Genomic DNA, 15,278 nt, shown 5'->3' on the forward strand with positions numbered 1-15,278 from the left:
TTCTGCATATTTTGGACAAATTTCTAGATTCCCCCACCACCAGGTATCTTAAAAACTTAATGAATAGGAATAGAGAGAGATGATATCAATAAAACACACCAGTGATTTTCAGTGGCCTACAAATTCAGTCCTCAAGATACTCAGTCACTCACACAGACACTAAACTATTGTCCCCATGAGTGTTGTTTTCAGTTTAAGGACATTTCATTTCATTTATTTATTTAAAAGCAAAAATGCAGTTTAACACAGTTCCGGTATGGAGAATGAAACTGACGTGCTGCACATAGAGTTCATGGCTGTTGCTAAATTTCAACCCTTGTCCCCATTTTAACAGCATATTAACAGAAGATGTAGATGGAATTTTTTTTTTACTCTGTCTTCACAGCAATTGAACTGATATCAGGCTGATGACAAAAGAATGAAACCATATTTATGTAAGAGAAACAGGCTGAAATAGGGCGCTAGAAGAATGAATAGCTTTAGGGATAATGGAACATCAGGTTAAATGATGAAGACAAGAGGTTGTGGTAGGGAAGAGGAGCGATGGGACACATCTAAAAACATTTTAACTTCTTTCTCCTTTCGTTCTCCCTTGCTCATCAAGAACCATATTGCAGGAAGCAACAACAGGAGCAGAGTTGAGAAATGAAGGGAATAAACCCAAATGAAGCTTGTCTTGGGTAGTTTATCCTCTGTCCTCAATAACTGATACACAGTACTGTGCAGTCACCTTTCATTTCTTTATGTTTTTCTAGGGAAACATCTGCAAATATCTATGGAACTACAAATTAAAAGGCAAAAACAGAGTTTGCTCAATTCTACTAAGCTTTAAAGTCTTTCTGTATGACCACCTTTATTCTTATCGAAACTATCTTGTAATTTCTTTTAGTAATCTTCAGAAATAGATCTCAAGGCTTCTTGAAGGATAAAGCTCTTCTTTGGATGTTGTGCTTGAATGATTCATAGGTCAGTGTTCAGCAAACAAAAAAAGCTTTCCACTCAAAAAGGTCAGGCACAAGGACAAGAGTGAAAATGAGTCGTAAAAGCAGCAAATGTTCAAAGAAAAACTTTAAAAGACCTCCAGAGTGCCTGGAGAGCTATTACCCATGTACACTTTAAATATTGACAGAAAGTCTGGCTCCTTGGAAGCAAAATATAAAGAAGTGTGGGTTGACTCGTGACTTTTGCACAGTATTGTATGTTATTGATAAAGTGGCCCTGTCAGAAGTGATGTAGCTCAAGCCTGGATTTTTGAATTGCAGCCAGCACTGAAAATACTGCTGGCTCTAACTGCCAATGTTGCAAGTATGAAACTCGCATTCACAGTGACACTTACTGTGAGCTATGACGTGTTATATCCACATTTCTGGCTCTCTGACAACCGTGATTTTTCAAAATCTACCAGTGATGTGACCAGAGGGAGCTCGGGTCACCTTCCACGCCTTAAACAAGTTCATGCGAAGTTGCAAATGGAAAGCAACAAGGAATGCATCAGCATTTTGTCACTGGGTTACGGAGTAAAGAATGATTGATGAGTTTTTAATCATAGAAGGGTAACACACAAACACTGGGAAAGAAAAAGGGAGGGGGGGGGGGCAATCGTAGGACTGGATTCTTCATGTTCCATGGCTTTCTTATCTGGATGTAGCGGGGAGGAGGGGGGCTCTGGGAGATAATCACTCATGTCCTGTTTACATAATCGTGCTTATTTGTTGTAACTAGCTCCCACTGTATCATTTCCTTCTGATTCAAACTCTGCTCAGTTCTCAAAGATGCATCCCTCGGGCTGGGTATTTTATTTATGCTCCTTTTTGTGCATTTGGATTTAAAGCATACACACTTTAGGGTCACTGTAGCAAGATTTGCAATTATTAATAATAAGTTTAGAAAGACTTGTAATGGCTCGGTAAGTGCCAAGCTTCTAGTTGCTTGACCTCACACAGCTACTAGGAGTGTGTGTGTGTGCCTGTTTCCTCTCTTTTCTGTCTTTTAATGGTCTTGTAAATTCTTTTTACTTCACAGCTGGACTGATGTAGAAACCAGAAAAAACAGTTGATCCAGTATGCAGCTGTATAGCTTTATCAAAATCCAGTAACTTAACACTTATCTCTGCCTACACTGAGTGGGCTTATTTATATTTAAGAGTACCCAGACAACAAAGTGAAGCAGAAGAAATACAAAATGTGCAAGAAAGAAATGAAAAGGAAAAAAAAATTCTGGTTAATGGTCCGGTCATAAGACTTTCTCTACATCACATGCATGTTGCCTTGAGCTTGGCAGCATCAGCAGTATTACCTGTACTGCTGTATGTGAGTGTGCAGTAGTGAGCCAGTGTGATACCCTTTATAAATTAACCGACAGCAATTCAATTTAATTTTTTTCAATTGTATTTCAATTCATTTTTTATATAGCAACAAATAACAACAATACTTGCCTAAAGGCACTTTATATTGTAAGGTAAAGACCGTACAATAATACAAAGAAAACAGAGAAAATCCTGATACTCATATGATCATGGAAACTGAACCCTCATAGGAGGTTCAGTTTCTGTGCCATATGTCAGAACAAGAGCTAGAGTGTGATTAAAGTGGTGGGTGGGTTCTTTTACATTTTGAATGAAGCCTTTTGAGTTTAATAAAAAATTAAATGCCATGTTGAGGCTGTCATTTTTCACCATTTCATCGAGCACTAACCTAAAATCTGAGAATTCACAAAAACTCTTTGTAAAGTAGATAACAACAAAAAATGAATGAAAATTCTGTTTGGGTCTTTGGTTAATTAACAAGTAACTCAGGTCGGCGCGCTTGATTCATCTGACATCTAGTGTAACTCAGGGGCGTTGATTCATTTAAACTAACATAATCATCATGCTATAATCAGGTTTCTGTAAGGCAGAGTAAATCGATTTGTTGATCAATTATTAATTCATGCACTAACAGGGATTTTGAAGAGAGAGATCTAATGTTTAATAATCCACATTTCACTGTTTTACTCTTTGGTGCAGCTGTGGATATAATATTGTTCTTTTTTTGTGATTTTTGTGTTTTTTGTTTATTGAGCAGACACAGTCTCTGAAGGGTTTTGTGGGGATAACAGGAGAACAGAAACTGCAGAGAGGCCCAATAGTCATGTTTTGGGGGGTTTAATGAATTTGGCCAGATTTCTAGAAATGAGACATTTGCCAGGTCTCCAATTCAGTGATCCTGCCCTCCAGAGGAGCAAACAGGCTACACTTATTACAGGTATGATTATTGCCAAGGAGTAACTAAACATCTGACGCAATGAGCAGGAAAGTGCAGGAGGGACAGGTGAAGAGGCCATGTTGCTACCGAGTCGATTACAAGGTAAGCTAAGCTAGCGAAACCCTAAAGACACAAGCTGTGTCCCAAAACCTAGGCCGCATGCTAGGTTTTGGCTCCATGTAGACCCGGCCTTCGCGGTCTACGTGGACCGGGTCCTTCGAAGACCGAGAAGGCCGGACGTGCGAGGCTGTGAAATGGGACGGTCTAGCCTTCAGATTTGCGTACCGCTGTCTCGGTGGAGTTTAATAAACTCAGCTCTCTGCTCCTTGCTATCTAAAATATAACAGGACACTGGCGTAAATTCTCGACCATCTCACACTTCTGTTTAATCAGTTTTCTGTTTGATGTTTATTCAGCTGTGTGAAAACCCTGGAGGAACCCATCCATGGGATTAATAAAGTTTTATTTAATCTAATCTAATAACTTTAATCTCAGCCAAACCGATTTACTCAGGAACAAATAAAACACTAAAAAAGCCAAACATTAACATTTTTAAGTTATCTAAGTGACTTATATATCATGTTTAACCTGAGAAGCGAAAGACCGCGGGAGGTCTCGCCAGCTCTAGTGACCCTTGAACCCCCGGCTAGCTATCGATCTGGTCGGTAACAGACGTATCCGAAAACGTCGGTGCACTTTTGCAAATATGTGATATCTTGATAAACCAAGCAGATATTTGAAGTTTACACACCTACATTCTCGTCTGAAAATATGTTAAAAGTTTATTTTGTGACCCAGAAAGCGTAATAAGAGTAATATTAAAGCTAAGTAGCTGCCGCCATTGTTGGAAACTGGAATTGGCTGGGCTGCGCTATGAATTCTGGGATATGGTGGGCCACGAATACACCTGACCCATCCTTCAAATTCGGGCGCATTTGTTGGCCGCGTTTGGAGCAGCCTTCGAATTGGGACAGCCTTCGTCGCCTGGCTGTGACGTAATCGGTCTACAAATGTGGCTTCCGAAGGATCCGGCCTAGGTTTTGGGACACAGCTACAGTGAGTGATTACTGTGAATATAATTAGCAGGTGAATCAACAGAGCGTGTGCTGTGGATGATGCACGTGAAGATTACACTATGAAATAAGACATTATATATAGTTTTTTAATTAAATTGGCTATGCAGATAAGCTACACAAAAACACCATTGTGTGCTGTAACAGGTACAGGAAATTATACTCTACTGCAGAGAGAGCCAACACCAAGTGTTAATGGTTTCAGAGGTAGTGCTTCAGTGATCAGGGAGTGTTCAGAAAAAACTATACTGCAAAACATTTTCTATTTTCTACTTTGGCCATTCAGCAATTCACTTTGAGCAAAACTCTGACATTAAACACTTGACCAAAGAATTAAATCTGTGGCAGTGATTAGGAAAACACATCTACTCCAAATGAAAAATGCACCTTGGCAAACAACGCACACATGAAAACATGAATGTGAACGAGCTTTAGCATTGCAAATATAACCCTGGTAGCTCATCTCTTTTTTAAAGATAAAGTTGCAAAATATAAGAATATGAGAGAAAAATGGTAGCTGTGTATCCTTTGAGATCACTTCAGTCCATCCACTCTCATCCCTTACAATATTACAGCACAATCACCATTGTACTGTAGTATTTTTTGTCTTTCATTTTGTAATAACACAATTATTTGTAATTTTATTTTTTAAATATATTCTTGATATTCTGGATAGTCTTCAAAGAGGCGTGTATGACAAAAATTAAAAAGTGTACAAAGAAAGCAGGGCTTTGTCTAAAATATGTCACTGTGTTATTACTGCTTAATAAAGTATTCCAAAGTGTGTATGTTTTTGTTGGCAAAAAGCCCCTTTTTCAACAAAGGATTGTTTTCAGTGTTTCATTATGTCCTTGTTATCTCCAAGTGTTTTGACAAGGAGTGTGTAAGTCCAAGCTGAAACTTAAATTACATTTCTTGTTTTTTAAGGACTATGTTTCTTTCTCTCTCCAAGTAAGGAAACACTTCATGTCTCTACTATTTATTTATTTATCAGTTATTTATACCTTTACTGTATTACTGTGATCTGCTCTTTTTGAATGCACCTGGTCAATAACCTAAAGAGTTTAGAGACCAGTGTGCTTTACATTATATTAGTGGATGTGGAAATTGAGTATATCCCTGTTCTATGTATGTTGCTGCTAAGTGGTCATCTCTGTATGTCTGCAGACTTTCCCATTGGTTGAATTTTATATACAAATCTCTTCTTCGGCTGCTTCTTTCCAATCTGTTTGCATATATGTGTAAAAAGTACAATCAGCACAGCTCTCACAATATTTTACAAATGTTTGTCCTGAGAATCAGAAGAATTTTAAGGGGGAAAAGGCTTTTAAATATGCTTGTCCTGTTTCAAGGACTTGAAATTGTCAGGACTGGTAATGAGTTTTCAATCATTTTAAAGGATTGAGTAAATAGTTCTTTTGGCAAGTGTTGCTTTTTTTCTTCATGTGTAATTGCACATGGATCAGATCTTTGTATTTAATTGCCTTTATTGAATGTCAGTTGAATTGTTTCTTAACGCGTGTAATAATTGTTGCAATTTCAACCTTAGATCTCTCTGAAAATTGCATTTTTATTCTGAATGTGACTGCATAAATAAAAACTATGATAAAGGTATTAAAATCATAATAAAATAGGGGGCAAAGCAGGAAAGTTCTTTGCAATCCTCTTCATTCCAAGGTGAAATGTTCATTCAGAGGCAATCATTCATTTTCTAGTAACTTCCTCTACTACAGTATGCCAACTGCATACTGGAGATAGCGCTTCTGAAGGATAACTGCATGAAAACAAAATGAGGCATACAATAATAAATTATGGCTTCAAGCTGAAAAGGATATAGGCCAGCTGGATGAATGAGTCCCTAAGGAAATGAACAAGATCATCATTATTTAATCTCATATTGGCATCCAGTATTGAAGAACAATAGGGTCGGTTTAATGTAGCAGAGAATATACATCACTGAAAAGAACATAACTGTAAATGATTCATGTGAGACCAGTTCTCAAGTGAGTTTGTTCTAATCATTATCAATTTTGGTGCTGTAAAAGTAGGTGTCCTTAACTGGCTGTGTGGAGATGTTTGCTATAGTTTGGGTATTTAGGGCCAGATTTACTAACGTGTTGTGCAGTGCAAACTGGGTTTTGGTGTAAAAAAAGAAAAAAAAAGTTTTTGCTATATTCATAAAGAGAGTGTAGTGAAAAGATTACATGCAAGAAATGGGAACTCAGAAATTGTTGCAACTGACCCTGTTGCAACCCTGTGGCACATCTGGCTAACACCTTGGCATTGCACCTTCCTAATGAAACCAACATATCTCAAAAGGTGCAATTCTGAGATTGAAGGCAAACCCTCTCTGTTTCCACTTTACGTTGCAATTTTGGCCATTTCTTTAGCACTCAGCGAGTAGTTGGTGAGCGTTTGCAGTACAGTCAGCATCTTTAACTAAGGATGACCACAGTAAACTGCAAGTGACCAAAGCAATCAGATTGAGGTTTTCAGTGCAACATTGTATTCTTCTTTGTGATCAAGTTCATCTAGCAACTGCTAGCAACCTCCCACAACCACTTCCCAACCGGTCAGGGAATAAACATTTTCCTAGCAACCAGTGAGCACCAGGCAGTAGCTAACCAGTTGCTAGCTAGGCCTGCATAACTGGGGCATAAGAGATGTCACAACAATTTTAACATATACACACCACATATAGAAGATGATCAAAAATAAATGTTGAAAAGTGAACATAGAATTTACATGCAAATCATATTTTGTTATAATACTTCAGTAATGATTAAACCAATAATCAATAAGTTCTTTGATAGATTAAAATTAACAACACAGGCCAGGCATAGAAGGTTGCAGAATCTCAGTATGTAATATCAAAACCCTGTGTATAAAGAAGAAAGAAGGCAAACAATTGAAAACTACATTGTTACCAAAGATGATTAAAGCAGTAATTTCTTCCAAAACAAAACATCAATTTATCTGTTATCAGGTTGCCTCTTGTTGGCATGTTTTAATTATGAGCAACACTAATGCTAATTCAATCATGTGTGCAATAGCTCTTCCCTAGATAATTTTATTCATTGTGAATCAAGCATTTCACTCAGGAAAATGTGATGTCGTTTATTTAAGCTGTCCTTATCACAGTAGCGAGCAATATTAAAGCACAGTGTTGCTGAGAAGCAAGATTTGTAGAGTTAAATGTATTGTCTGTTACATGCAGCATATATATAAGAACAAATAAAGCAATTTACAGTATTATAAACAACTCAAGAAAGGCTGGTATTGCTAATCTTCAAAGGTACAATTTAAATTTTGTTTTTGTTTTTTTCGGAGAACAAAATATTTCACCCTCATTTTTAGAAGCTTGGGGTTCTTGGGATTGATATATAAATCAATGACTGCTTCAGCATTATTGCCCTAAGAAAGTGTTCCAACTGCATAATGTTGGAGCACAAAAGTTAAAAAAAAAATATGCTATTTGAATAAATAAATGAAATCAAAATCTGTCTTTAAAACACCCAAATAGTCTTCTTCATATATTCATGTACAAGCACATATGTTTTTGTATACTTATTTCAAAAATGATACTAGTGTTAGAAGTAGCTGACAATGTATCCTGTGCAGATTTGGTTCCTGAAGAATAAACACCCAGGTCAAAGGTCAAACTCTTTTCATCAAATAAATGTGGTTTGTTGCCTGAGAGCGACGCCATGCCATAGAGAGCTAAACACCACTATTCCAAAGACTCAAGACTTGCAAATTCAAATATGTGCAACTGTTATTCCCCTGCTGCTGTCTTTGATATCAGACTCAGGGGATCAGTGAATGAGAAACAGTCATCTGTTTTCCAAATAATTTCAGCAGAAAAGCTGGACTCTTTTGTGTCCAGCTCTCTTAATCACTTTTCTTTCCACAAGGGGATTCAATGATATGTGAGAGCTGTGTGGATGTTTTCGTTTCTACAAAATTTTCTCTTTGTCTCATATTTCTTCTGACTAATCTCCATCATTCTGCCCTCAACTCGATGCTTCTGACAATTTCAGTTATAGGATTTCTCTCATCCTACACTTGTCCTTGCCTATTTGTCCCAGCCTACAATCCTTTTATAACATTTCAACCTCCCTTCGTCTCCTTGACAATTTTGCCCTCGCTCTTTGTTGTTGAACTGTGTGTCTGTACATGTAATTCGTGAAGACTGTAAGTTCCAGTTGTGTGACAGCAAGGCTTAAGCTGTCCAAGACGTTCTCTACAGTGATTAGCTCCAATTCCACAACTCGGCTAGAAGCTGACAATCATGTTATGACTTTCTTACATTTTATTGCACTTTCCCCTTTTCAAACTAATGGGGCCAAGCATGCATTCCTGTCTCGCTGTACGTCCCTCCCCTTTCATTTTCTCATTTCAAGTGTCTCTGCCTTGACATCATCTTCTCAGACTGTTAATCCAGTCTTGCCCCTTGTACCCCTGACATTGCCGCGAGAAGAGCAGATTGTAAAAGGGAGGAAGTGGGTGGTGACGTAAATAGTCACAAAGACAGGCAGACGCGGTGTCATGTGAAGGTCTGTTCTGTGTGTGTGTGTGTCTGTGTGTGTACAGTACTTCAGTTTTGAAGCATGTCACTTGTATGGAAAGAGGACAAGCTGAAGTCAAGACAGACAGTTTTAGCAGCCTTCACAGTGTTGATAAGAAGTCAGCAGAGAGTTATGTTTTCTGTTAGATGTGACCCCGATTTAAGGAAATGGTTTCACACTAAACTATCACATTCTGTAAGATCTTATGAACCTTCATATTTGTCTCGCACTACTTGATGCATTCGCATCAACTAGCTTTCAAATTCCACCCCTTCCAGGAAACTGTGTGCATTTCTTTTATTGCAATAGATGTTTGAATAGCCTGTTACACGTACCCAACATGTCTGATTTTTATGGATACATGCTAGATGAAATGAAGTGTCATGGCTGCAAAAAAAAGAAGCACTTTTTTGGACATTCTTCTTAATAGCCTAAATTATACACAAAAGAGTTTGGACATTTGGGTTTATAACAAATATATGAAGTACAGCTTCCACTTCATTTGCTTGTTCTTACTGACAACAGCTAGATTTTTTTGTCATATTTAGTTCTAACCTAAATAATGTAGCCCAAGACCTGAAATGATCAACAGGGTGAAACAGGATCAGCTAATAATACAATAATATAATGACAGAGAGGTGGTGATATGATTTCAAGTAATCTCGATGGAAATTCCTGCTATTTGTGTCATCTTACATGTCTTTGTGGTGTAGTTTCTTAGTTTCACTCATAAATAATTATAGATGTTTACAGGAAATCCCAGTTTTTTTCCTGATATTTTGCGCTAAAAAATTGTACATATATTTGGATTATTCCTTCCTCCTGAAGAGTAATAAGTCATTGTAAGCTAAAAGATTGTGGTGATGACACAGTATTTCCTCCACTTGATGATTCAATTCAATTCAATTTTATTTATATAGCGCCAAATCACAACAATAGTCGCCTCAAGGCGCTTTATATTGCACAGTAGATCGTACAATAATAGATACATAATAGATATGATGCTGTCCATCAGGCTTCTTATCAACCAAACCTGTAGATGGCCTGTCTTTATAGCTGCAGTACTTTACTGCAATAACAAATATTTACAACTCGTCCAAAGAACCAAAACAAACTTGAAAATGCTTTAAAAATGGATCACACCAAATTGTTAATATTTTAATAGAGAAGGTCTGTTAGTCTTTGAGGCCCAGTTATGCTGTATGTCATTATTTGATCTTTTCAATTTTGCCACATTCTTCATTTAAATGGTTCATTTTCTGAACAGACTGCCAACTGAAATATATGTTTTTGAAACCAGAGCTGCCAACACATTTATTAGGTCACATTTTTATTAAGACCAATGTAAATTTTAAATCATATGATGGAGAGTGAACAGTAACACCCAAGTGTTACAAATAAAGTATTTGTCCAAACTCACATTCTTTTTCTCCTATACCATAACCATCTATTTTTACTTCATAGTCAATAAAATCATTGGTACCTCCTTATTCATGACCCATAATCACAATCACCAACAACTCAGGCTGACCAGTACAGCAGTTTACCTCCCTTCAGACTATAGACATAGACCCCCCCCCCCATGTCAAAATATCCTTGCTTTAGCATAAACTTTGTTCCAACATGTGATGTGTAGAGTATTTTTCATCATTTGCAAACATTTAGAATCAACTTGCTGATAGTCCAGCCATGATATGAAGTCTGAATACAAATGTCTGAAATGCTGAATATTCAGTGTTTATTCATTAAGGCAAAAAAAAAAAAAAAAAAAAAAAAAAACCCTTAATGGAATTTTGGCTTGGCTCCCATGTACACTTCACTTGTTGCAAATACTCAGAACTGCACATAAAATGTAGTGTGAAAGTCTGAGTGCACTACCAAGAGCACATTTATTCCATCACTCATTTTCAAATGCTGTGTCTTGGGATGTTTTGCTTTAGGCGAAACAGGAAAAGGGTATAAATATGCATTTGTTTGTTTTCATGTATGAGATATCCATTTGGATCTGCCTTGGTAGTGAAAAGTCATCAAACTTGAGTCAGGCTGAGATGAAGGAGAATGAGAAGCAGAAGATTTAAGAATTCTGTGGATTATTGAACTGATTCTGAAATTTCAGGTCAATCAAGGAGACTGAAAGTGCAGATACTTTTGCTCTGGGATCACATTGCATAAATGGAATAAAAAGATTAGATATAAAGCAGAATTTGTTTTTTAAAAAACAGCAATGTGTGCAGTGATGATGACAATTTAACAATTATATTTGCTAAGAGTAATTGTTATTATGTAATTGTTCACTTATCAGGAGGAAAAGCACTTTGTTTTTAATGAATATTAAAAAAATGCATCTTCATCACTCATTCATTGAATCATTCCTTTTGGTTTATGTTAATTAATTCTGCTATTTATTGGTAAGTATTTTCTTCTTTTTGCTTCATGTGCTCTGGCTGCTGGACTTGAGGTCAGCATACATTCACTCTGGGTTCCTTAATACCTCTGTGTTAGCATGCTGACCATTTTCTTCATCACTAAAAACTGGAATCAGTTATCTGCCCATCATACAAAAATTCTCTGCACCTGATTATAAAACATGCAAAAGTTTGCAGTACTGGTATGACCCTGAGTGGATTAGAACCAAAATTAAAAATAAATGTAAATTTATGCACCCATTTATTGGTGCTATTAAAGCTATTGTAAACCTGGATAGACATTCCACACTGGATAAAGAACATCTCAAAGAAATCACTAAAACCCCCAAATTACCTTCTTTTTTTTAAGAATCTCTGAAAAACCAATTTGTATATCAATCAACTTTTTAATTCCTAGCTTGGTCCCTGACTCCCTGGTTACCATCCCTCTTTTGGTTTCTCTCCACCCATTGCCAAGAATTGGTGTCTTTTTTCCCATTTTTAGTTTTATTTTAGTATTATCTTCTATTCCACCTTCAAATTGCACGACCCACTGTCCGTCAAGGTTCAGTTACAGCTGTCCGTTTCAAAATGGGCCTGTAGTGTGTCGCAGGATTAGACCCTTAGTGTGGTACCTTCGGGTAGCCTATGCTGCACATACACTATAACTTTCTCCAACTTGCTCTGTGTTCAAGCTCCAGGCTGAAAACCATTACCATTTTCCACAAATAGGAATGCAGTGGTTTTCTTTCCCCATACATAAGACAATACGTTCTATTACTGTCTCATCATTTCCCAAAACCTTATTCCAAAAGCCTTCCATGTCATTTTTAGCAGAAAACAGATGTGCACAAGTGCTCTTTTGGGGACGCAGTGCTTTATTGTTGCTCAGTGTTCTCACGATTACTGACATATGAACATTAGCCAATATGAGACAGGCTTGTAGTTGCTTGTGAACTCTTTCTGGAGTGACGTTTGATCGTTCATGAAGAGCAGAGCAATAGTCTTGAATTTCCTTCATGGGTATACCCTGTCTAAGTGGAATATTTATCAGCTACCTGACCAGCCTACTCCTTTTCGTCCTTCATGATATGAAGCAAAGATCAAATTTTATTAGAGCCTTTTTTCTTATATAAAAATTGTTTCCTACAAACAGTTGTCACCTGTGCCATTGAAAATAAGTAATTGTAATTTAACCAAACATACTTATAAATCTGGGATTCACTTATTATGGCCCTTTGCAAACAGTAAGTGTATAATTATTTTTCTTAGGTAAATGAACAAGTGTAATGGTTTCATGTAATTTGATTAATCAGGTTCTCACAATTAACTTTTAGGACTTTAAAATATGATGTTTCAGGTCATATTTCTATTTAATCTTAAAAAACGAATAAAAAGGGAAAAGGCGAAAAATCGTATGTCACAAAACAAGATGTTTTTGATTGGCTGGCTTGAAAATACACATCAGCTGATGTAGTAACTACAGCTCGTCGCATATTACATACAGCAGTTTATGAGAAAAAATCTAATTAAATACTGAAATTGAATAAATGGATGGATGGACGGATGGATGGATGCATGGATGGATGCATGGATGCATGGATGGATAGACGGACGGACGGTACATGTAGAACAGGAGACACATACACACACACTCAACACATGCATATCTCAATACTTATGCAAATACAAGAGCAAGTGTTTACACTTACACATAAACTGGAGCAGGACTGTATCTACTTACAAGTTATGCTTGGCCACATAAGGGCCACATAAAATTGAATTAGAAAACCCACACAAGAAATCCCTGGCTCTTTGAAGATAAATTCTAGTGTGAATGGTTATAGGGATTTATACACAAGCAGCTCAACTCTTAACCCCAGGTGATTTAACTTGCCTGTGCCCTTCAGTACAGGTGAAGTAATTGAGTAAATAGACAGGCTATGAATATATTTCCATCTTATCTCCGCCCACAAATTCCTTTAGAAAGCTTACCTCAGCAACTTGTGTTGGTCACAATGAAAACTGTATTGGCAGTGGGTCATGCTGTGTATGCACATCTCTGCCTGCTTTTCAAGATAAGAGTGATTATGAAGTGAAGGGTGGCATCGGATTTCTGCACCATCTTCTGTTCTCTTCTCTAGTCTTTGATGAGACTGCGCGAATTTTCTGAAGGTTTCAAAAAGAAGCAGGGGGAAGCATTAAAGCCACTTGCCTATTCTTCCGTAGAATCACAATATGCAACCAAAAGACTTTTGGTTTCTTGAAGGATAGCAAGAAAAATAAGTTACAAGGGTAACTTTTTGGCACATCCGATGGATCCATGACCAGGCTAACATCTGGAGAACTGAAAGGACAACCCAGCACTTCAGCAGCATGCCTGTAAACATACTGAAAAAGAATTACATGACTCATCAGACCACGCTCACTCTCTTTCATTGATCTATGGTTCAGTCCTGATGTCCATCACAAGCACATTAAAGCGTGAAACGAAATAGTTTGCAGTATGCAGTTTTGGCATTCTTTTCCTTGGGCACCAATGTCCCCACTGTTGCTTCATCAGTTGATCTTCCTTGGACCACTTTTGGAAGGTATTTAGCATGAAAATTAGTAGCAGCCCCCAACATGACTTGACCCATGTAAAGTCACCTTAAGTTACAATCCTTATCCATTTTTCCTGCCCTCCAACACATCAACTTCAAGGAATTCTTACTTATGTGGCTGATATGTTCCCACTTTCAGAAAGTTGGTGAAAGAGAGTTACATTAAATACAGTTGCAAACCCATTTCATTTTGTCACTGAATTTTAATGACTGTCTGATATAAATGATGAAATATGCTTGATATGGCCTCCTATTTACACAGTGTTGATCAGGGTGAACTATTTTGTTGTTGTGTTCAATACTCCAAAGATATCAGTATGTAACATTTTAATGCAGATATTTTTGCCGTAGTGTTTTTTGCTTTGTTTTTTTATGCCTGAGGGTGAAAACACATATTCTCTGTGTTTTTCTTCCTTTTTATTATACCTGTCTGTTTTTCCATTTTTGTTCTAGATGGGAAATGCCTCCGAAACATTTCTGCTCATGTCTAAAATATCAAAAGACAATGACTTCATCATGGGAACTCTCTACACCATTTTTGGTGAGTGATTTATCCCCCTAAGGTCAATCCTTTTAATGTGGACTCAAATTCTTTAGCTCTTTACATTATATTGCTCTGTGTCCTAGGTGTGCTGTCGGTGCTTGGGAATGGCATCCTGCTGTTCGTGGCCTATAGAAAGAAGTCCTCCTTGAAGCCAGCAGAGTTCTTTGTGGTAAACCTGTCCATCAGTGACCTGAGCATGACCGTAACCTTGTTTCCACTTGCAATACCTTCAACCTACACACACATGTGAGTGACAATTCAGGTTTTCATCAGTCTTTTTAATTTCATCTAGTCCTCTTTTATGTCATCTTCACATTTTTTATCTTCATGAGAGACAAGGACAGAAGGAAAAAGATAGATGAAGAGTGAGGTTAGAGCAGTGGGCTTTAATAGACTGAGCAGTAGTTTACGACATGCATTAAAAGACAAATTAAGATTTTGTAAGCAGATGCTTGCAGACATAAATGTATCATATTTGATTGTTTGTGGATACAAGAGATAAAATATAAATAAATGCATTTTTAAAGGATTTTATGATTTTTCCATTTGTATAAAATGGAGGTGGAAATATACTATCATGCTAGATTTGCAACACATTAATGGTATATTTGATATTGTCACTTAAATCTTTCAGAGCAATGTCTTCAGTGTCTTCAACAATCAAAATTTGAAAAAAATCCTCCACATTTATGAAAATGTTGATATTCTAATTTTGAGATCATTTTTGCTTGTAATTCTTGCTGTGTGCTCATAGCATAGACCTTGGGAAGAAGCAGTAAGCGATTTCTGACTTTTTGGCCAGAGTTTTGCCTCTGAGGCTTTACAAGGTTATTGAGCCCAACT

The 15,278-nt window shown here is 37.1% G+C and overlaps 1 protein-coding gene across 1 annotated transcript in view; it reads left to right on the top strand.

Moving 5' to 3' along the window:
- The window catches only part of opn7b (opsin 7, group member b), a 58,098-nt gene that overhangs the window by 32,664 nt on the left and 10,156 nt on the right, over positions 1-15,278 (top strand). Inside the window, exons 2-3 of the mRNA XM_039604846.1 lie at positions 14,345-14,432; positions 14,519-14,681. Coding sequence (XP_039460780.1) covers positions 14,345-14,432; positions 14,519-14,681 — 251 coding nt within the window. The remainder of the gene's footprint in view (positions 1-14,344; positions 14,433-14,518; positions 14,682-15,278) is intronic.

Source organism: Oreochromis aureus, linkage group 20, assembly GCF_013358895.1.
Source record: "Oreochromis aureus strain Israel breed Guangdong linkage group 20, ZZ_aureus, whole genome shotgun sequence".
NCBI lineage: Eukaryota > Metazoa > Chordata > Actinopteri > Cichliformes > Cichlidae > Oreochromis > Oreochromis aureus.